Genomic DNA, 21,358 nt, shown 5'->3' with positions numbered 1-21,358 from the left:
AACTTTTTGGCCTCCCTCTTCCACCTTTGGGGACCATTATGATAACACTGCAAGTATGATAACACTTGGTAGTCTAGGATAATCTCCCTATTTTAAAGTCAGCTGATTAGCAACCTTAATTCCATCTGCAACTTTAATCAATTTCCCTTGCTATATAGCATAACATATTCACAGGTTTTGAGGGTTAGAACATGGACCTTTCTAGACATCTTCTGCCTATCATAATATCCCATTAAGAAAACATTTTTGAGCACATCCCCAGGTGCTATTATTAACCCATGTTAAATATTACTAAACTTATTTTTTCTTCTTTATATAAAAATAATATAGGTAATGGGGTGCCTGGGCAATTCAGTCAGTTAAGCCTCCGAGTTCAGCTCAGGTCATGATCTCACGGTTCATGGATTTGAGCCCCATGTCGGGCTCTGTGCTGACAGCTCAGAGCCTGAAGCCTGCTTCAGACTGTGTCTGCCAATCTTTTTGCCCCTCCCCTGCTTGCTCTCTGTCTCTCTCAAAATTAAACATTAAAAAATTAAAAATAAATAATAATATAGGTTAAAAATTCTAATTTTATTCCCAGACTTCAATGGGTAATCTTACTCATACCTCATTTTGGAGACTGCTAGATAATGCTAGGACTGAAGAAAGTTCCTGCTTTGGAATTAAGAAATTTAACTTTTAGGGGTGCCTGGGTGGCTCAGTCAATTAAGCACCCGACTTTGGCACAGGTCATGATCTTGCAGTTTGTGGGTTTGAGCCCCATGTTGGGCTCTGTGCTGACAGCTCAGAACCTGGGGCCTGCTTCAGATTCTGTATATTCCTCTCTCGGCCTCTCCCCCACTCATGCTCTGTCTCTCACTCTCTCAAAAATAAATAAAATGTAAAAAAAAAAAAAAATTTAACTTTTAACTGAATTCGGTAAATATTTACTAAATGCTAACTATGAAGAAGGCAGTGTTTTAAGTATATATAGACACAAAACCACCTAGTATATTTATTCCAGGTGGGCTAATTACTGTAGTAAACCACGTAAAATCTTATTGATTTAAAGGCATGTTTCTTATTCATGTCCTAGTTCAGCGTGTGTTGGATTGAGTTAGAGAGCTTTTTTCTTTTTTTCTTAAACCTAGGACAGGGCCTCAGATTCCTTCACTGGATCTTCTGCATCTGCTGACAGATGAAGGAGAAAAGTATAGAGGAGAGGGTTGAGGTTTTTATGGGACAGGCCTAGAAATGACATAATAATTTCTGCCCCTGTACTACTCTCCAGAACTCAATATTATGGTCTTAACTAACTGTTATAGACATTGGGAAACTTCAGGAAGAAAAGGGAGGTAATTTAGTGAGTAAATAGCCATTCTTTTCCACACTTAAGATTCCTGCCCTCAAGAACTATCTAATTTAGTGGAAGAAGCAGACATAGATAAAACTTGATGTAGAAGGCAGGCCTGATATGTGTTTATATAATAGAGTTTTAAATAGAGTAATATAAATGTATAGAGAAGAGAAAGATTACTTCAGATTAGAAAGAGTAGGGAAATATGTGAAATTATGTCTCTGAGACAGGAATTATTATAACCATTCTCAATTATATGACTTCATATGTGACAGTTCCTGGCATCCTAAATGGTATATAAATGTTGGGTGCTATTGTTATTATTGTTATTATTCGGAGACATTCTTGCACTAAGTTTGTAAGGATTGGTAGAGCTTTGAAAAGTGGATTCCAGGGGCACTTGGGTGGCTGAGTCAGCTGAGCGTCCAACTCTTGATTTGGGCTCAGGTCATGATTCCAGGGCTGTGGAATCAAGCCCCATGTCAGATTCTGCACTGAGTATGGAGCCTGGTTGGGATTCATATTCTCTCTCTCTCTCTCTCTCCCTCTCTCTCTCTCTCTCCCTCCCTCCCTCCCCCTCTGCCACTCTCCCCGCCCCTAAAAGAAATAGTAAAAAAGTGGATTCCAGATGGCCTTATTGTAGCAACAGTATGGAAGTGGGAGAATTTAGGACATATTTAGGAGGAACAGGTTATATAACTAAAACATAGAGAATTCAGGTGGGAGTAATAGGAGATAAGGTAAAAGAGGTGTGGGTCAGATCATTCAGATTCTTGAATAACATGCTAAGTAAGGAATTTGGACTTTGATCAGGAGTTGTGAACTGCCACAAAAATCTTTTTGAGTAGCTTCTTAATGAAAGGCATTGTGTCTTGTTCATTTTTAAATCCTTTTTATAACTATATGGAGAGGTGATATAACATTGTGATTAAAAGCACAGAACCCACTGTTTAGGTTTGACGCCTGGTTCAGCCACTTATTATTTGTATGACTTTGGGCAGGTTACTTTATTTCTCTAAGCCTGAATTCCTTTATCAATATAATTGGGAGAATAAAAGTATTACTTCATTGGATTATTATGAGGATTAAATGAATATAATATAAAAACAATGCCTACACAGTAAGTGCTCTTTAAAAGTCAGTTGTTGGGGTGCCTGGGTGGCTCAGTTAGTTAAGCATCTAACTCTTGATTTCGGCTCAGGTTGTGATCTCATGATTGTGGGATCAAGCCCCACATCAGGCTTTGTGCTGGGTGTGGAGCCTGCTTAAGATTCTTTCTCTCTTTCTCGCTCTCCCTCTCCCTCTCCCTCTGCCTTTCCCCTGCTCTCTCTCTCAGAAAAAAAGAGTCAACTGTTATAATAATCATATAATAATAATAATTACCAGTGCCTGGCAAATAACAAGCATTCAGTGATTTTTAAGTGGTCAGAGTTGTGTGTTAAATTTACCCAGCAAGTGTTTATATACTGTCATATGACAGGCAAGAGAATTCATTTCATTTTATAAAACATAGTTAAAGGTAGGAAGCAATGATGCTATAGGAGAGTGGTGTAGATGGAGTGTCTTCATAGTTCAGAAGCATGCTAGTTCAGAAGTACTTCTACTTAGAGGGAGCCAGATTTGTTTTGTGGGAAAGGAAGTATTTGAACTGGGCTTTGAGGGTGCGTAGAACGTAACTGTGTAGAAATGAGGGGAGGGGCATTCTGGGAAGTGGGAACAGCCCTAGAAAAGCAAAGGTGTATAAAAGCATGGTAATGACACTTTATGGAAAATAGTAAATCATGCTACAGGAAAGGCTGAGGCAAATTAAGTCTCTGATCAAAGTCTAGTTTACCAGTAGTATCAGAGTTGGAAGTTTCCTGTTATGGTCTTACTAACTTTAGAGTGGGTGATCAACTGTCGTTTGTCAAGTCAAGACTGAGCCTTGCTACTCAGTGTGTGGTCCATGGACCTAGCAGTGTCAATATTACTTGGGAGCTTATTAGAAATTCAGACTCCCAACCTCCCTCTGCCCCAACCTGTAGAATCAGAGCCTGGAATTTATATAAGTCCTAGGTGATTTGTGTCCACACTAAAATTTAGGAAGTGCTGGTCTAAAAACCAAAAGCAACTCTTTTTGTTTTCTTTTTAAATGTTTTTATTTATTTAAAAAACTTTATGTTTATTTATATTTGAGAGAGAGAGACAGAGACTGTGTGAGCGGGGGAGGGGCAGAGAGAGAGGGAGACAGAATCTGAAGCAGGCTCCAGGCTCCGAGCTGTCAGCACAGAGCTGATGAGGGGCTGGAACTCCCGAGCCACAAGATCACGACCTTAGCTGAAGTCGGACACTTAACCGACTGAGCCACCAAGACACCCCTTTATTTATTTATTTTAATATTTATTTATTACTTTTGAGAGAACTTGTGCTTGGAGGAAGGGCAGAGAGAGAGAGAGAGAGAGAAGCAGAGAGAGGGGACAGAGGGTCCAAATCAGGCTCCGCACTGTCAGCACAGAGCCTGATGTGGGACTTGAACTCACAATCTGTGAGATCATGACCTGAGCTGAAGTCACTTAACCAACTGAGACACCCAGGTGCCCCATTAAATGTTTTTATTTTTGAAAGAGATAGCCAGTGCTCGTGTGCCAGGGTGGGGGAGGGACAGAGAAAGAGGGAGAGGATTGGAGGTGGGCTCTGCACTGACAGCAGAGAGCTCCATGCAGGGCTTGAACTCATGAACCGAGCGATTATGACCTGAGCCAAAGTCAGATGCTCAGCCGACTGAGCCACCTAGGCATCCCTCTTCTTACTTAACACAAGTGTGTGTGCATTATATGAAACTAAAAATAATAAATTTCAGTAATGTCTTAGTCTCAAGCACATGCATTAACAAAGTGGTCCTCCCTTCCTGAGCTAAGTAATTCTAGCCGGCTTGATTTTGGGTGGTGGTAGTAGGGAGTAAGAATCATTCAGAGTGTAATAATTTTTAGGTCCAGTCTCATACCAAAAAAGATTTGAGGTTTTGTCCACAACTTAGATTTTAATATAATTAGTAATAAAAATTTCAGTGAAAACTTACTGTTAATATTAAATGCTTTTCTAGGCATATATCACTTCCCTGTTAAGGATGAGAAATATTTCCCTTAAAGTTTTCTTTAATGTTTATTTTTCAGAGAGAGAGAGAGAGAGAGAGAGACAGAGAGAGAGAGAGAGAGAGAATACACACGCACACGAGTGGGGGAGGGGCAGAGAGAGAGGGAGACACAAAATCTGAAACAGGCTCCAGGCTCTAAGCCATCAGCACAGAGCCCGACTCAAGGCTCAAACTTACGAACTGGAGATCATGACCTGAGCTGAAGTTGAACACTTAACGAACTGAGCCACCCAGGTGCCCTGAGAAATATTTCCCTTTTAAAGTATATTCTTTTTATAGCAACTGTAATCATGTACTCTGCTCAAGCTCTTCTTCTAATATAAAGCTAATGCCTATCTTAGCTTGAGAGCTCTGTGAAACTGTTTTGGATGTGGTGGGTGATGGAAAGAAAATGAGGTTGAGGAGGTCAGGCAGAAAAGTTTCACATAGAAGTAGAGTTGTGTGACACCACTGTGATGTGGTGATGTGAGTTGGGGGTGGGGAGGAAGGCAGGCAGAAGAAAACTGTCACATGAAACCAGTGCCTGCCCGAATGTGCTGGCTGTGACATCTCTGCGGATGATGTGGTCATAGTGAATGGTGGGTTTGGGGGGAAGGGAAGCAAGGGTGTATCATACCCAAACCAGGTCTTTTCAGCTTTTAGGAGGCTCATGACTTTATTTTTTAATTTCTTTTTGTTTCAAATTTTTATTTAAATTCTAGTTAACATATAGTATAATACTGCTTTCAGGAATACAATTTAGTGATTTATCACTTACATACAACACCCAATGCTCATGACAAGTGCCCTTCTTAATATTCATCACCCATTTAGCCCCTCCCCCACCCACCTCCCCTCCATCAACCCTTAGTTTGTTCTCTATGGTTAAGAGTCTCTTCTGGTGGGGCACCTGGGTGGCTCAGTCAGTTAAGCATCTGACTTTGGCTCAGGTCATGATCTCACGGTTTGTGAGTTGGAGTCCCGTGTCGGCCTCTGTGCTGACAGCTTAGAGCCTAGAGCCTGCTTCAGATTCTGTGTCTCCCTCCCTCTCTTCTCCTCCCCTGCTTGTGCTCTGTCTGTCTGTCTCTCTCTCACAAAAATAAGTAAACTTAAAAAAATTAAAAAAAAAAAAAGAGTCTCTTATGGTTTGGGCCACCTGGGTGGCTCAGTTGGTTAAGTGTGACTTCTGCTTAGGTCATGATCTCACAGCTCATGAGTTTGGACCCCACATCAAGATCTCTGCTGACGGTGTAGAGCCTGCTTCAGTTCCTGTCTCCCTTTCTCTCTGCCCCTTGCAGCTTGTGCTTTCTGTCTTAAAAATAAATAAAAACATAAAAAAAAAAAGAGTGTCTTTGGGTTTGCTTCTGTCTCCTTTTTTTCTCCCTTTCCCTACGTTCATCTGTTTTGTTTCTTAAATTCCATGTATGAATGAAATCATATGGTATTTGTCTTTCTCTGACTTATTTCACTTAGCATAATATACTCTAGCTCCATCCATTTTGCTATAAATGGCAAGATTTCATTTTTTTGATGGTTGAGTAATATTCCATTATATATATATATCCATCTTCTTTATCCAATTTCAGTTGATGGACAGTTGGGTTCTTTCCATAATTTGACTGTTCTTGATAATGCTGCTATAAGCATCAGGATACATGTGCCCCTTCGAATCAGTATCTTTGTATTTTTTGGGTAAATACCTAATAGTGCAATTGCTGGGTCGTAGGGTAGTTCTATTTTTAACTTTTTGAGGAATCTCCATCCTGTTTTCCAGAGTAGCTGCACCAGTTTGCATTCCCACCAACAATGTAAGAGGGTTCCCCTTTCTCAACATCCTTGCCAACATCTGTTTTCCTGTGTTGTTAATTTTAGTCATTCTGACAGATGTGAGGTGGTAGCTCATCATGGTTTTGATTTATATTTCCCTGATGATGAGTGATGTTGAGCATCTTTTCATGTGTCTGTTGGCCATCTGGATGTCTTCTTTAGAAAAATGTCTGTTCATATCTTCTGCCTGTTTCTTTTTGTCTAAGTTTTTTTTAATTTTGAAAGAGAGACAGAGAGAGAGTGGGGGAGGGGCAGAGAGAGAGAGGGAGAGAGAGAATCCTAAGCAGGCTCCACACTGTCAGTGCAGAGCCTGATGTGGGGCTCAAACTCACAAACCATGAGATCATGATCTGAGCTGAAACCAAGAGTCGGACGTTCAACCAGCTGAGCCACCTAGGTGCCCCTCTTCTGCCCATTTCTTAACTGGATTATTTATTTTTTGGGTTTGAATTTGGTGAATTCTTTATAGATTTTGGATGCTAACCCTTTATCAGCTATGTCATTTGCAAATATCCTCTCCCATTCCGTAGGTTGCCTTTTAGTTTTGTTGATTGTTTGATTCACAGTGCAGCAGCTTTTTATCTTGATCAAGTCCCAGTAGTTCATCTTTTGCTTCCCTGGCTTCTGGAGATATGTCTAATATGTAACTATTGTTTTGCTAGTAGAATCCTACTGCCTAACTTCTATATAAATATTTGACTAAATAAAATAAATACTCCTTTGTTCTCCAGCCTTGTACCTGACTCTAAATGTTCTTTCTGGGGTTCCTGGATAGCTCAGTAGGTTAAGCGTCTGACTGTTGATCTCACCTCAGGTCTTGATCTCAGGGTTGTGAGTTCAAGCTCTGTGTTGGGCTCCATGCTGGGCATGGAGCCTACAAAAAAAAAAAGGTTGTTTCTTATAAAATGAATTTACATTGTGAAGCTAATTTGGTGATCATTGCTTTTTCATTCAAGAAGTGTTTGTTTAGCATCTTATTTGCAAAGCATTGTGTATCAGGCACTATATGTAGAAACAAATGAGAAGAGATCTGTATTCTTGAAAATCTTTCTTATATTCCATTCTGGAGAAGAAGTCACAAATGTTAAAAGAAGAACAGTTAATATATTCTAGTTCTTAGTATATTCTAGGAGCCCAAGTTATGTCATTTCATCTTCACAATAACCATATGAGTTAGGTAATAGTAATACTCCCATTTTGTATATGAAGAAACTAAAATACGGGGATGTCATCATGAAGTGGCAGAGCCAGGATTCAAATATAAGCAGTCTGACTCCAGACCCTGGACCACCTCAGTTAGGCTAATGAACAATCTTTCAGAGCAGAGTGAAAAGTGCATAGCAGTACTGTTGAGATGAGGAGGGAGAGAGAGGATTAATGATAAGTGAAGATATCCCCTAGATCAATATAGAGAAGATGAAATTTTAGCTGATCCTGGAAGGATTATTTTCAGTAAAATGAAATAAAGAGAAGAGCCTGAACTTAAGTTTGTAGGTCATAAAAATCATTTATGCTGTTCAACAAATCTTTTGTGCCAGATACTATACTAGGTACTAGAAATGCAAAAGTATGTAAAACTCTGAATTCTTCATAGTAAGGATGGTTAGTTACTAAAGAGTGATATTGGCTGGGGCGCCTGGGTGGCTCTGTCGGTTAAGCGTCTGACTGCATCTCAGGTCATGATCTCACACTTCGTGAGTTCAAGCCCCCCGTTGGGCTCTGTGCTGACAGCTCAGAGCCTGGAGCCTGCTTCAGATTGTCTCCCTCTCTCTCTGTCCCTCCCCTGCTCTCGCTCTGTCTCTGTCTCTCTCAAAAATAAAGATTAAAAAAAAAAAGTGATATTGGCAGAGGGCAAATTATAATGAGTTTAGGAATGAACGAAGGTTAAAGAAATGTAGATAGTGAATGTAACCTATTAAAGTTTGGTAACAAATGAGGGATGCCTGAGTGGCTCAGTCAGTTACAGGTCAGATTCTTGATTTTGGCTCAGGTCATTATTCTCACGGTTTATGGGATTGAGCCCTGTGTCAGGGCTCCTGTGTCAGAATCCTGTTTGGGATTCTCACTCTCCCTCTCTCTCTCTGCCCCTCCTCTGCTTGCTCTCTCCTTCTCTCTCAAAAATAAATAAAGTTAAAGGAAAAAAAAAATTACCAGCCTGATATCAAAGTTGAGAGGCTGCAGCATTATACAAGATCCCAGGAGACTTCACAGGTAATTGGATTATTTCCAATACATGACTAGCTAAACTAGTTTCTTTATATGGCAGTTATATTCTTTTCCTTTGCTAAAAAAATTTTTTTTTGTTTCATAGGTTCATGGGTGTGTGTGTACATCAAGGACAATTGCATGCACTTACAGAGGTAAGACTTAAGCATATTGAAGTGACTTCTTTGCCTTAGTTTTAGCATTTGTGGTTCCATACTAATTGTTACTTGCATAATGTTAGCAAAATGTGTATGCATTTATATTTATACAAAAATGGCAGTGTTAACAATGCTTTCTTCTCTTGCCTGGGGAAAATAGCCATATCTATTAATACTCTTGGATTCTCTCATAATATTTGTGAATAATCTGAGAATATGAGTGCTCAAATGTTATACTGATTCTTGCTTCCCGGATGACCCCTTCCAAAGCTAAGGGAGACATCACTTGGCTGCAGATTATTTTGTGGCAACAAATTCCCGGACTATCCAGAAACATTTGGTGTCCTGATATAAAATTCCACAATCACTGTTCTAGTGTCCTGATTGGTCTTATTACTCCTTGGAATCAGTTTACATCTTCAGTCTTATTTCATTTTCAGTCTCTTCTAGGCAGTAAAGCCATTACTTAACCTCTGAGGACCAGAGAATCCTCTCTAGAACAAAGGCTTCCTAAACTTAGGTACTGAGCTATCAACTCAGAATTTACTTGGATCCTTCTCAGAAACACAGCTTCCTGGAATCTTCTAGGCTTAGTAGGTCTTCATAGGGCCCATATGTGTTCTTAAAGCTCCCCAAGATTATTCAAATGAGCATCTAGATTTAAGAGTCTATGTTCTAGAATGTATTCACATTCCTCCTTAGGAAGTAAGTACCAAAATACAAAGTGAAGAAACTTAGGAAGGAAAATTGTTTAACAGAATTTGCAAGTATTGGTTTCCTGCTGGCTTGGTGCCCTATATTTGTCCCTAATATCTGATAAAGGAAGGTCCCATGTACCTCACTCTGTGTCTCTTTTCTCAGTTACTGAGGGCACCAGAATGTGGAATGTGTATAGTTCTGTCCTGCCTCTTATATGGAAGGCCAAAGAAGGCAGAATAATGAGGTGGTTAAGAGCATGGACTCTGGGGGCACCTGGGTGGCTCAGTCGGTTAAGCGGCCGACTTCGGCTCAGGTCATGATCTCACGGTCTGTGAGTTCGAGCCCCGCGTCAGGCTCTGTGCTGACAGCTCAGAGCCTGGAGCCTGTTTCAGATTCTGTGTCTCCCTCTCTCTCTGCCCCTCCCCTGTTCACACTCTGTCTCTCTCTTTCTCAAAAATAAATAAACGTTAAAATAAATTAAAAAAAAAAAAAAAGAGCATGGACTCTGAAGTCTTGATTGCCTAGGTTTGAATTTCTCTGTGTCTCAGTGGTGTTGTCTGTAAAATGGGAATAAAAAAAATAATGGTATCTGTTCCAGGGAGTCTAGATAGAAAAGAGGACCAATAGCTGAATCCTAAAGTATTTAATTATAAAAGTCTGAGGAGAAGACATTTTGAGAGGGAGTGGTTAGTGAAGTAGGAAGAGAAACCACGAGAGTGTATTGGCCTGGAATGGAAAGGAAGGAGTTTCAAGAAGGAGGGAGTCAGTAATTATAGCAGATCCTACTGATAAGAGGATGACCTCACAGGGATTTTGTGAGGATGAAATATAAAATGCTTATTTAGCACAGTGGCTGGCATATAGTAATTGCTTAGTACATTTTAACTGTTACAGCTTTTATTATTAGCAATGACTGGGCCCTCCCAAACCCCTTAAATTGTCAATATTTTTCATTTGATACTTAGTTCAATTCTGTGGTTAATGTTATTAAAAATTTTAGAAACTTTTTATTGGGTACGCCTGGATGGCTGAGTGGGTTAAGTGTCTGACTTCAGCTCAGGTCATGATCTCATGGCTTGTGGATTCAAGCCCCACATCATGCTCCACGCTGACAGCATACAGCTTGCTTGGGATTCTCTTTCTCCCTCATTGTCTGCCCCTCTCCGACTTGCGCTTTCTCTCTCTCTCAAAAATAAATAAACTTAAAAAAAAACTTTTTATTGAAGTGTGACATAACAGAAATGTTATAACATATGAAATGTGTACAGCTCACTAAATTTTTACAAATGAACCCGCTCATAACCAGCATTTCAGATCAAAAACATTTTCTGTGTGTTTCTTTTCTCAGAAGTGAGTCTATAAATTCTTCAAACACAAAACTCTCTCCTTCTCTCAAGCTTTCTGCCAGAGCTCTGACACTAATAATTGTTAAAGTATTTGTTGTACTCCATGTTTGTATCATTGTTCTCTGAAATGTCAGTTTACTGGAAGGGCTTGTATGTTGGTTTTTTCTAACAAAGAACATGCTTTAAAATCTGTGATCATGGAGTGATCTCCATGGGTGGCTTAGTCTAAGCCATGACTTAGGCTCAGGTCATGATCTTGCAGTTTGCGAGTTTGAGCCCCACGTCAGGCTCTGCGCTGACAGCTCAGAGCCTGGAGCCTGCTTTGGATTCTGTGTCTCCTTCTCTCTCTGCCCCTGCCCCTCTCTCTCTCTCTCTCTCTCTCTCTCTCTCTCTCTCTCTCAAACTAAATAAAAATTAAAAGAAAAATCTGTGATCATGTTGTAAATTTAGAAGTGGAGTAGTCGAAATGGCAGTAATGAATGCTCTTAATGCAGCATTCTTTTGGTCATGTTGCACTTAAGTAATATTCTCTGTGTTTGTTAGCTTGTTATAGCCATATACAACATACAGTGCCTGCTTTGTGAAAGAGTGTATATTTCCAGTATCATTAATCAGATATTGGCATAACTTATAATTTTTATTATGATGTTAATAGGCTGATGGTCATTTAGGCCAAATATCCAAATGTCACTGGTTATTTTCAGAAGGGGATCCCCAAGGGCCGTTATGGCATAGATATCTGAGGACTCACATGTTTGTCTTAGAATTGAATTTGGCAGCACACTTTTGGTTTCACTAAGGATTATAAAAATAAATTACTACTAACATCTAGCACAGCATTGGGAACTTGGATGGAACTCTTGACTGGTGGAATGCCTGCTCTTTACAATAATGTGAACACCATTCTTTATTTCTCTTAAAATAATTTTTCAATAATTACAGTAGACAAACATAACTCTTGTTAGTGCCTGTAAAGTGTTGATATTATTAGGAAGAGTACTTCTCGTATATAGTAGTGATCTGGACTTTTTTAGGCTTTAACCATTTCTGTGAGTGTTGTTTGTAATTGTAGACATTAACTGAACTTGGAACAATCAGACAGTTAGGTACTACTAACTACCACCGGTAGTTTTACCTGTAGTAAGTATAGACTTCTGAGTTTTTAAGCAAATGAGTTGTTTGTTATAGAGAAAACAGTTTGATAAAAGATCAAACAGAACCTTTTAAATTTCATGTATCAAATAGGAGTGTTCCATAAGTATTTCTTTGACTCAGGAGACCTAACATTGTCTTTCATTTGGTCATGAGTATCAAGGAAGTGGAAATCTTCAGTTTTTAAAGACAGAAAATATAACCCTTTGTATTATTAGTTAGCTATTGCTATATAATGTCCAAACATAAAACCTCAAAAGAATACAACAATAAACATTTATTTCTTGTACATCTGGAAGTTGAGCACTTCTGCTAGTCTCACTTGGGCTCATTCATGCATCTGTCAGGTCATCTGGTAGTCTGATCTAGGTTGGGCTTTGCTGGGACCACTTTGCTCTAGCTGCTTCTCATCCTTCTTCTGGGACCAGCGGACTAGCCTGGACATGATGATACCAGAATAGCAAGAGTATGCCAGCCATTTGCATAAGTGCTTTTCATGATTCTGCCTATATTCAAGTTTGCTTGGCCAACATCCCCATTGGACAAAACAAGTCACATGCCTGAGTCCACATTGGGAGCATACTGCAAAGTTATATATCAGAGGGCATAGATTCCATAAAGGGTGAAGAACTGGAACCACTGTTGCACTTTCCCATACCCGATAAATATCCCAATTAGCAGATCATAATTATTTGTCTTTTCTACTCTAATTGAGGGTAAAGACTTTCTCTCATTTAAAAAAAATGCTTTATATATTAGGTATAATTCACAATTCTGTAGTCATATTTTCTCCATTTTATAGATGAGAAAACTAGGCTTAGAGAAATTAAATGAATTCCCAAAGTAGGATTTGGATCCAGATTCATTTGACTTCAAAGCCTATACCCATTCCATTTTAACACACTGTCCTTAATTCACTTATCTATTCCCCACAGTGCTAAGCACTTATGTATATTCCCCACATGTTCTTGTATGTGTAGCATGTATAGTATTTGTAGAATTTTATTCTATTTATATATTTTTTGTTATTTGGTAAAGATATTTCCTGGTTATTGGATATATTAGAATGTGTTTGGTTGGCAAGTAATGGAAAATAGTCACAAAGCCTTAAACAACAAAATGACTCATATAACTGGAATTCCAGCAGTTTTATTAGGTTAAGGGTTGGTTTAATTCAGCAGCTAAATGTTATTTAGAGGCCCCACGTCTTTCTGTCTCTTCACTCTGTCTTTATATTGTCAACTTCATCCTAAGGTTGGATGTCATTCTACTCAAAAAGTAGCTACCACCAACTTACATGCTATATGTTTTCTCTTCCATATCCAAGATGGAGGTGTGGGAGATTGTCAAAGACAGACAAGAGAAAGATTCTTCCAGACAGAGTATGTGTCATCTCATAATGCCTTCTTCTTAAGCTTGTTAAGAAAGGCACAAAGAGAGAAATATCCTCATAATCAAACAGTTTAAGGGGCTTCTTTGTGCAGGACCTTTCAGTGCCTAGAAGATTGGAAATTTGGGAATGAGTGAAGTATAAGATTGTCGGGTAGGGATCTCAAGTGACAGTACTCTCTGGTCAAAAGAGTCAGCAAAAGAAAAGAATTGCTTGGCAGATATTTTGGGGTCTCTCTTGCCTTTTCTAGGAGAAATTATGCTTTTTCTCCCCACTGTGCCAGTAAGAACCACTCAGCAATTACTTGGCCTAGTGAGGTGATTCATTCTCTTTACAGCAAAGTGACCTCAGTCAGGCAGATACTTGGTACTGAAAGAAACATTCCAGGGGTGCCTGGGTGGCTCAGTCAGTTAAGCTCCCAACTTTGGCTCAGGTCATGATCTCCCAGTTCGTGAGTTTGAGCCCCGCATCGGGCTCTGTGCTGACAGCTTAGAGCCTGGAGCCTGCTTCAAATTCTATGTCTCCTTCTCTCTCTGCTCCTCCCCTGCTCATGCTCTGTCTCTCTCTCCTTCAAAAATAAATAAAAACATTTTTAAAAATTAAAAAAAAAAAAAGACTCCAGGGGCACCTAGGTGGCTCTGTTGGTTAAATGTCCAACTTTGCAAAAATAAATAAACGTTAAAAAAAAAAATTTAAGGGGCGCCTGGGTGGCTCAGTCGGTTAGGCGCCCGACTTTGGCTTAGGTCATGATCTTGCGGTCTGTGAGTTTGAGCCCCGAGTCGGGCTCTGTGCTGACAGCTCAGAACCTGGAACTTGTTTCGGATTCTGTGTCTCCCTCTCTCTCTGACCCTCCCCCATTCATGCTCTATCTCTCTCTGTCTCAAAAATAAATAAATGTTAAAAAAAAAAAGTCCGACTTTGGCTCAGGTCATGATCTCACAATTTGTGAGTTCCAGCCCTGCCCCGGGTTCTCTGCTGTCAGTAGAGAGCCCGCTTGCTTCAGCTCCTCTGTTCCCCTACTCTCTGCCCTTCCTGCTTGTACTCTCTGTCTCAAAAATAAAATAAACATTAGGAAAAAAAAGAAGAAACACTCTTAGCTCACGAGGGAATGGATCAGCCCTGCAGGCGGCTGAAAAAAACTTTTTATTCACATAGCCCTCATCCTCTTCTCACTCACCATTTCCACCCCCATTGTACACCTTCTTTCTTTTTAAAAGAATAGTTACTTTGAAAATTCCTTGTTTATGTGGGTTGATATGTGTTGTTTCTTGTCAGACTTATAAGAAGCCTTATATAATCAGAGAGCTTACAATGAAAGGAAACTCTGTCGGTTCAGTGACCAAACTCATGCATTATTTATAAAAATGAGCAGCCAGACCCCGATTCCAGTTTCTTGGTGTGCAGTGATATTGCTATTAGTTGTGTCTGCTTCTTTCTTTTTTGTTTCTGTGTAGCCTAGTACAGAGTATTATGTTGGCCTTATTTACCTTGAGCCAGATGCGATATTGTCTGGTGCCTGCCTTGGGTTAACTTTGGCAGCATAGCCATGCCTATCTTTCAAGCTTTGCGGGGGGGCCTTTACTACTACATGATAGTTAAGAGAACATTCCAGATGTGCCAACAATGATTGCCCCTGTGACCCAGGACTTCTAAAGGAATGATGAGTGTAGAAGAAATGACAGGATGTGAACTGCAAGGGAAGAAAGAGGTTCACTTTACACATAACATTTGGAGTGAATTTGCTGTAGGCTAGGTATTCTGCTAGGCTCGGGACTTATCAAGATAAAAAAATAAACCTATTTCCCTATTTATTGCTGTATAACAAACTACCCTAAAACTCAGTAATTTAAAACAACCATTTTATTTTGCTTATGATTTTGTAGGTCAGGAATTTGGAAGAGCTTTGCTAGGTCTCTGATGCTCATGTGTCAGCTAGAGGACCCACTTCCAGGATGGCTGCTTCATTCGTATGCCTGGTGCCACAGTGAATGAAGGTGTTTTGGCCCCTGTCTTTCACTACATGGTGTCTCATTCTCTGGGTCATCTCCGTATGGCTTGAGCTTCCCACAGCTTGGCGATCTCAAGATAGACTTTTTATGTGGTGACTGGCGAGAGGAATAAGCCACCCAAGTGAAAACTGAAAGATTTCTTATGACATACCTTTGGAAGTTCCAGAATGTCACTTAAGCTGCATTCTCTTGGTCAGATCTGATTCATAGGGAGGGGAATTATCAGACTCTACATCTCACTGACCATTTTTATTCCACTGCAATGTCTTTCAGGGACTCAGTGTTTAGTGACTGGGGTAGTAAGAAATTTCTTACTATGTCCTTCCTTAAAAGTTTTTTTTTTTTTTTTAGGGTTGTTTTTTTTTCAATATATGAAGTTTATTGTCAAATTGGTTTCCATACAACACTCAGTGCTCATCCCAAAAGGTGCCCTCCTCAATACCCATCACCCACCCTCTCCTCCCTCCCACCCCCCATCAACCCTCAGTTTGTTCTCAGTTTTTAAGAGTCTCTTATGCTTTGGCTCTCTTCCACTCTAACCTCTTTGCTTTTTTTTTTTTTAATGTTTATTTTTGAAAGAGAGAGAGAGCTCAAGCAGGGGAGGGGCAGAGAGAGAGAGAGAGAGAGAGAGAGAGAGAGGACCCCAAGCAGGCTCCGCACTGTCAGCACAGGGCCCAACTCAGGGCTTGAATCCACAAACTGTGAGATCATGACCTGAGCCAAAGTCGGATGCTCAACCAACTGAGCCACGCAGGTACCCCAAAAGCTCTTTTTAAATATCCAGCCATTATTCCATGCTGTTAACTCTTAGATATCCATATATTTTGATAGTTGTTACTCGTTATACTTCATATTCTTTTTTTCTGTCATCTCCTGTTTTCCATTCAATTATGTTACTAGTATTTCAAATAGAACATAGCTCTGTTAGGTCATTCTTCAATCTTACCCTTTTCTATTGTTAGAATACTTATTCCTCCAAAAGAAAACTACAGAATTAGTTTTTACATTTTCTCATCTCTTGAATTTAATCAGTTCCCAATCCTTTTATTTTCTTTGTGTTGTCTGATTCTCCTTTCTCTGCATTCTTGCCATGATGTTATTCCATGCCTTGATTCCTACAAAGACTTTGTGGCTGTTTTTCCTGTCTCTAGTCTTTCTTTGCTTCAGTTTGGTATATCAGTACTCAAATAATCCATTAGGCATACTTTAATAATGTGATGCTTCTGTTTTAAAACTTCTGTGTAGCATTCTAGACTATTTTATTTCAGAATACATAGCTCTCCCTTTAGTTAGGTGGGTCTTCTGCTGTCTTCTACACCTGCTGGCCTTAGATGTGCCTTCTAGGACCTGGGATGCCCTTATATCTCTTCTCCCTCCCACTTTCCAAGTTATGTCAAATCCCAGGCTCTCTAATGGACCTCAGTCTCCTAAATAGGGTCAATGATAATGCTTTGTGTGACTAGGCTCATAGTATATGTTTAGGATGTTTTTAAAGTAGGTTGTTTAGTGTAGACCCAACTCTGAGAAAGCTGAATTAGCCCCAGTGGAAAGAGCCCAAGGTCACAAATAGTATGAAATGCCACATCTCAAGTTCTTTCATAACCAGAAGTTTATTTCATTTATACTTGTAAAAATAGCTAAAAGCATTTCTGTAAATACGTGTTGGCATCTTTACTTTTGAAAAAGGTAACTTTTATTAAAGTTTTTTGGTTTGGTCATTTAGTAATAAAAAATCTCTAAATAAATTGTGGCTCGTGTTTTCTGCCCTTATTTTTGGTAACTCCCTATGACATTTGAAAAACAAGAATTTGAGGTTGGCAGTCTAACCCACAAATAATAGAAGAGTTCATTTAGTTTACTTTATTCTTAAGGCAGTTTTCCCCTGACTTGCTAGCTTGTTTCTGGCTCATTTACTCATTCTAAAAATGTTTATTGGGCTCCTACTATGTATCTAGCACTATTCCAGGTATTGGGAATGTAATAATGAACAAAAAATAATCTTTTCCCTCATGGAATTTATATTGTAATCAGCAGGGGGTGGGTAGAGGAGTTAGACTAAACAGGAAAACAAATTGGAATATATATGGTTTAAGTGCTGTGGGTGCGTTTGCAGTTTCACTATATGGACAGGGGAGGTCTTTCAGAAGAAACAAAAATTAAGGAATTAAGGGAATTAACTACATGAACATTTGGGGAAAGAGTGTTCTAGGAAGTGGGAACAACAAGGGCAAAGACATGGAGGCAGAAATGTGCCTGGTATGGTTGAAGAACTCCAAGGAAGGTGATATGGCTGCAGAGGAGAAAGTGAAAAGTATAGTAGATGTGAGTCAGAGAGGAAATGTGGGATCAGATCACATGGTCTTATAGACCATTGTAAGAACTTCAGCTTTTACTCAGGAATTGTGAAGTCTTTGGGGTTTTTGAGTAGAGGTATGACATTATGTGACTTATCTTTTAAAAAGATCACTCTGGCTACTGTGAGGTGAATAGACTGAAAAGGAGGCAAGGGTGAAAGCAGGAAGACTAGTTAAGTGACAATTGCAATAGAGTCTGTACAAGAAATAAAGACTATGCAGAAAGGGTGAGAGATGATGGTAACTTGGACCAGAGTTGTAGTTGTAGCAGTAGCTGTGCTTCTGTTGATTCTGGATCTATTTTGAGAGTAAACGAGGCTTTCCTGATGCGTTGGGTATGGGCTATGAGAAGATAAAGGGACTCAAGGATAGCTCTGAGATTTTTGGTCAGAACAAAAACAAAAACTTTGGATAGAGTTCTATTAATGGAGATGGGGAAGACTATAGGATACAAGATGGAAGATGATTGAGAGGTCAGGTTTTTTTTTTTTTTAAGTTTATTTTTATTTATTTTTGAGATATAGAGAAGAGTTAGTAGGGGAGAGGCAGAGAGAGAGGGAGACAGAATCCCAAGCCAGCTCTGTACTGTTAGTGCAGAATCTGATGCGGGGCTTGAACCCACTAACCATGAGATTATGACCTGAGCTGAAGTCAAGAGCTGGATGCTTAACTGACTGAGCCACCCAGGCACCCTGAGATGTCAGTTTTGAATAGATTGAGTTTGAAATATTTATTGGACATCCAAATGGAGATAACTTTATAGAGCACAGGGATTCCAAGGAGTACTCTGAGTGATACCTTACTTGTTCAGTTCCTGTTTATTAGCTTTTTCACTAGAAAACATTCCACTGATTTGGAAGGAGGCATTTTTCAACTGTTGTATTACTTACTTCTTGGGTAATAATAATGAAAATATTATTAATTAAGTTGTCTTTCTTTCTCCTCTCCTCTCCTTTTCTTTTCTTTTTTTTTTTCTTTTCTCTACACCCAACATGGGCCTCAAACTCATGACCCCATGATCAAGAGTTGTGTGCTCCACTGACTGAGTCAACCAAGCACCCCGTTTGTTTTTGTTTTTTTTTTTTACCATATATATCTATTATATATAATAGATATCTATCTATGGATATCTATGGATAGATATCTATTATATATAATATCTATTATATATAATAGATATATAATAGATATATTATGGATATCTATGGATATCTATATAATAGATTTATAATAATTATATATAATAGATATCTATCTATAGATATCTATGGATAGATAGCTATTATATATAATATCTATTATATATAATAGATATATAATAGATATATAGATATAATATATAATATTATATATATAATACATATAATATCTATATATCTATATAGATATCTATATATAGATATATAGATATAATAGATATTATATATCTACAATAGATATATAATATCTATTATATATAATAATAATAATATATATATCTATAGTAGATATATAATATCTATTATATATAATAGATATCTATCTATCCATATCTATCTCTCTATCTATCTCTCTATCTATATATATAGATAGAGAGAGAGAGAGAGGAGGGCAGAGAATTTAAGATCTCTTTAGCTGAGTAGTGGAGCTGGAATTTGAATCAAGTTCTGGCTCACTGTAATCCTGTGTTTACCAGACTTTAAGCTCCTTGGGTTTGGTTATTTTATTCACTACTGAATCGTCAGCAACTGGCACATAAAGGCATGCAATAAATACTAGTTGAGCAAATGGATAAATGGATGAATGAATGAATACTGCTTCCCAACACTTGGATTTACAGCAGTTAGTCTGTTTGCACAAAGACATTTGCCTCTTTCAAGGTTGTTTTGGCCATCCATTTGATGAATCTTTTCTCAGTGTTGGTAGTGATAAGATAGCTGGAGGATTTAGAAAAGTGCTTTAGGGGATTTCTAGCTAATCTTTCTCCTGATCCTCTCCATGACTGTGAGACTAGTGTGGCAACTGAATTCATAGAGCTCTTTTTGAGTTTAGGCTAAACCAGTTTTTAACAGAAGTTTTGACAAGTGTACTTTTCTTAATTTGATAAGTGGTATCATTCACAGGTGGGTCTATGTAGGCACTTGAGAGCTGTTCCTACTTTGGATACTGTAGCAAGAATGAAGACAGTGGAAGGAGGGTGGTTTCCCAATATACCTCTCATACATTCCTGGTACTCCATTTCAGCATTCCTACACCTGATACATCATCACTATCTGTACTTTCTTTTTAAAAAAATTTTTTTTATGTTTATTTATTTTTTGACAGAGAGAGAGAGAGAGAGAGAGAGAGAGAGACAGAGCATGAGTGGGGGAGGGGCAGAGAGAGAGGGAGACACAGAATCTGAAGCAGGCTCCAGGCTCCCAGCTGTCAGCACAGAGCCCTACATGGGGCTCGAACTCAAGTACTCTAAGATCATGACCTGAGCTGAAGTCGGAGGCTTAACGGACTGAGCCACCCAGGCACCCCCACTATCTGCATTTTCTATGTTTACTTGTTCTTTATGTTGGTCTTTTCTTCCTATGACAGTCACCATTATTTGCCTATATAGTAAATTCTTAGATCAACAATTTCCAAAGTGAATCATAAGCATTTCTATCCTCAACATGCTCATTTTAGCACATTTCACTTTCCTGTAGTAATTGCTTATGTTTGTTTGTTTGTTTGTTTGTTTATTTTTGATTATGTTTATTTTCTACTCAACAAATAATTACTAAGCAGACACTTTGTGTCAAAGGCCAGTTTAGCTGAACTTCGAAAAAGAGAAGCTGGTCTATGAAGGTGGCAGAACAATTGCCTAAAGCTTTCTGGTACATGGCACAAGTAGCTGCTTCATAAATGTTTAAGTAATGACTTGTAAAAGTATTAATATAGCGCTTAGCTTTTCTACTATCTTAGCTGATAGTTCTCTTTTCCTTCATCCCTGACCTTTCCCATTTTCTATATCTTATCAATCACAATGTCCTGTCCACTTTATCTTCTTACTATCTTGAATCCATTCACTTTACACCAGTTCCTCTGCCATCATCTTGCAGTAACCTGACTAGTCTATCAGTCTTCTTCCTCACCTAAAATCCATACTGTCCATGTTGCCAGCCAAGTGGTCCTTCTAAAATACAAATCTGTTTTTTAACCATCTTAGCCATTTTTAAGTGTACAGTTCAATAGTATTAAATATGTTTACATTGTTGTGCAACAGATCTCCAGATCTTTTTCATCTTCTACTTTCTGTTTCTGTGATTTTGACTGCTCCAGGTACCTCATAGAAGTGGACTCATATAGCATTTGTCTTTTTGTGACGGGCTTATTTCACTTAGCATAATGTCCTAAAGGTTCATCAATGTTGTGACGTGTGATGGGATTTCCTTCCTTTTTAAGGATGAAAAATATTCCATTGTAAATGTATACCACATTTTACTTACCCATTCATCCATTTGATGGACATAAACACCATGTTTAATACAAATCTAATTTTGTTTCTCCCTGCATAAACCCTTCTATAGCTCTTCATTGCTCTCAGGGTCAAGTCAAAACATCTAATCCTACTTCTGCTTGTCTGTGTGGCCTCACTGCTCACTTCTCTGACCTCTTTGCTCCTGTCTCAGTTATGCACCATAGTTATTAACCTCTTTCAGTTCCACAAATGGGACATGACCCTTTCCACCTCTGATCCTCTGTACTAGTTCTTCCCTCTGCCTATAACACAACCTCTCCATCTCCCATTGGCCTAGCCA

At 38.9% G+C, this 21,358-nt stretch overlaps 1 protein-coding gene across 2 annotated transcripts in view; it reads left to right on the top strand.

Annotated features, from left to right (window-relative positions):
* The window catches only part of TESK2 (testis associated actin remodelling kinase 2), a 132,072-nt gene that overhangs the window by 82,797 nt on the left and 27,917 nt on the right, over nucleotides 1-21,358 (top strand). For both annotated transcript variants that reach the window (XM_042950893.1, XM_042950894.1), the window contains one exon: nucleotides 8,587-8,635. In XM_042950893.1, the coding sequence (XP_042806827.1) occupies nucleotides 8,587-8,635 (49 nt within the window). The remainder of the gene's footprint in view (nucleotides 1-8,586; nucleotides 8,636-21,358) is intronic.

This window comes from Panthera leo, chromosome C1, assembly GCF_018350215.1.
Source record: "Panthera leo isolate Ple1 chromosome C1, P.leo_Ple1_pat1.1, whole genome shotgun sequence".
NCBI classification, from domain to species: Eukaryota; Metazoa; Chordata; class Mammalia; order Carnivora; family Felidae; genus Panthera; species Panthera leo.
The sequence above is the reverse complement of the archived record's forward strand: the minus strand, read 5'-3'. Positions and strand labels throughout refer to the sequence as shown.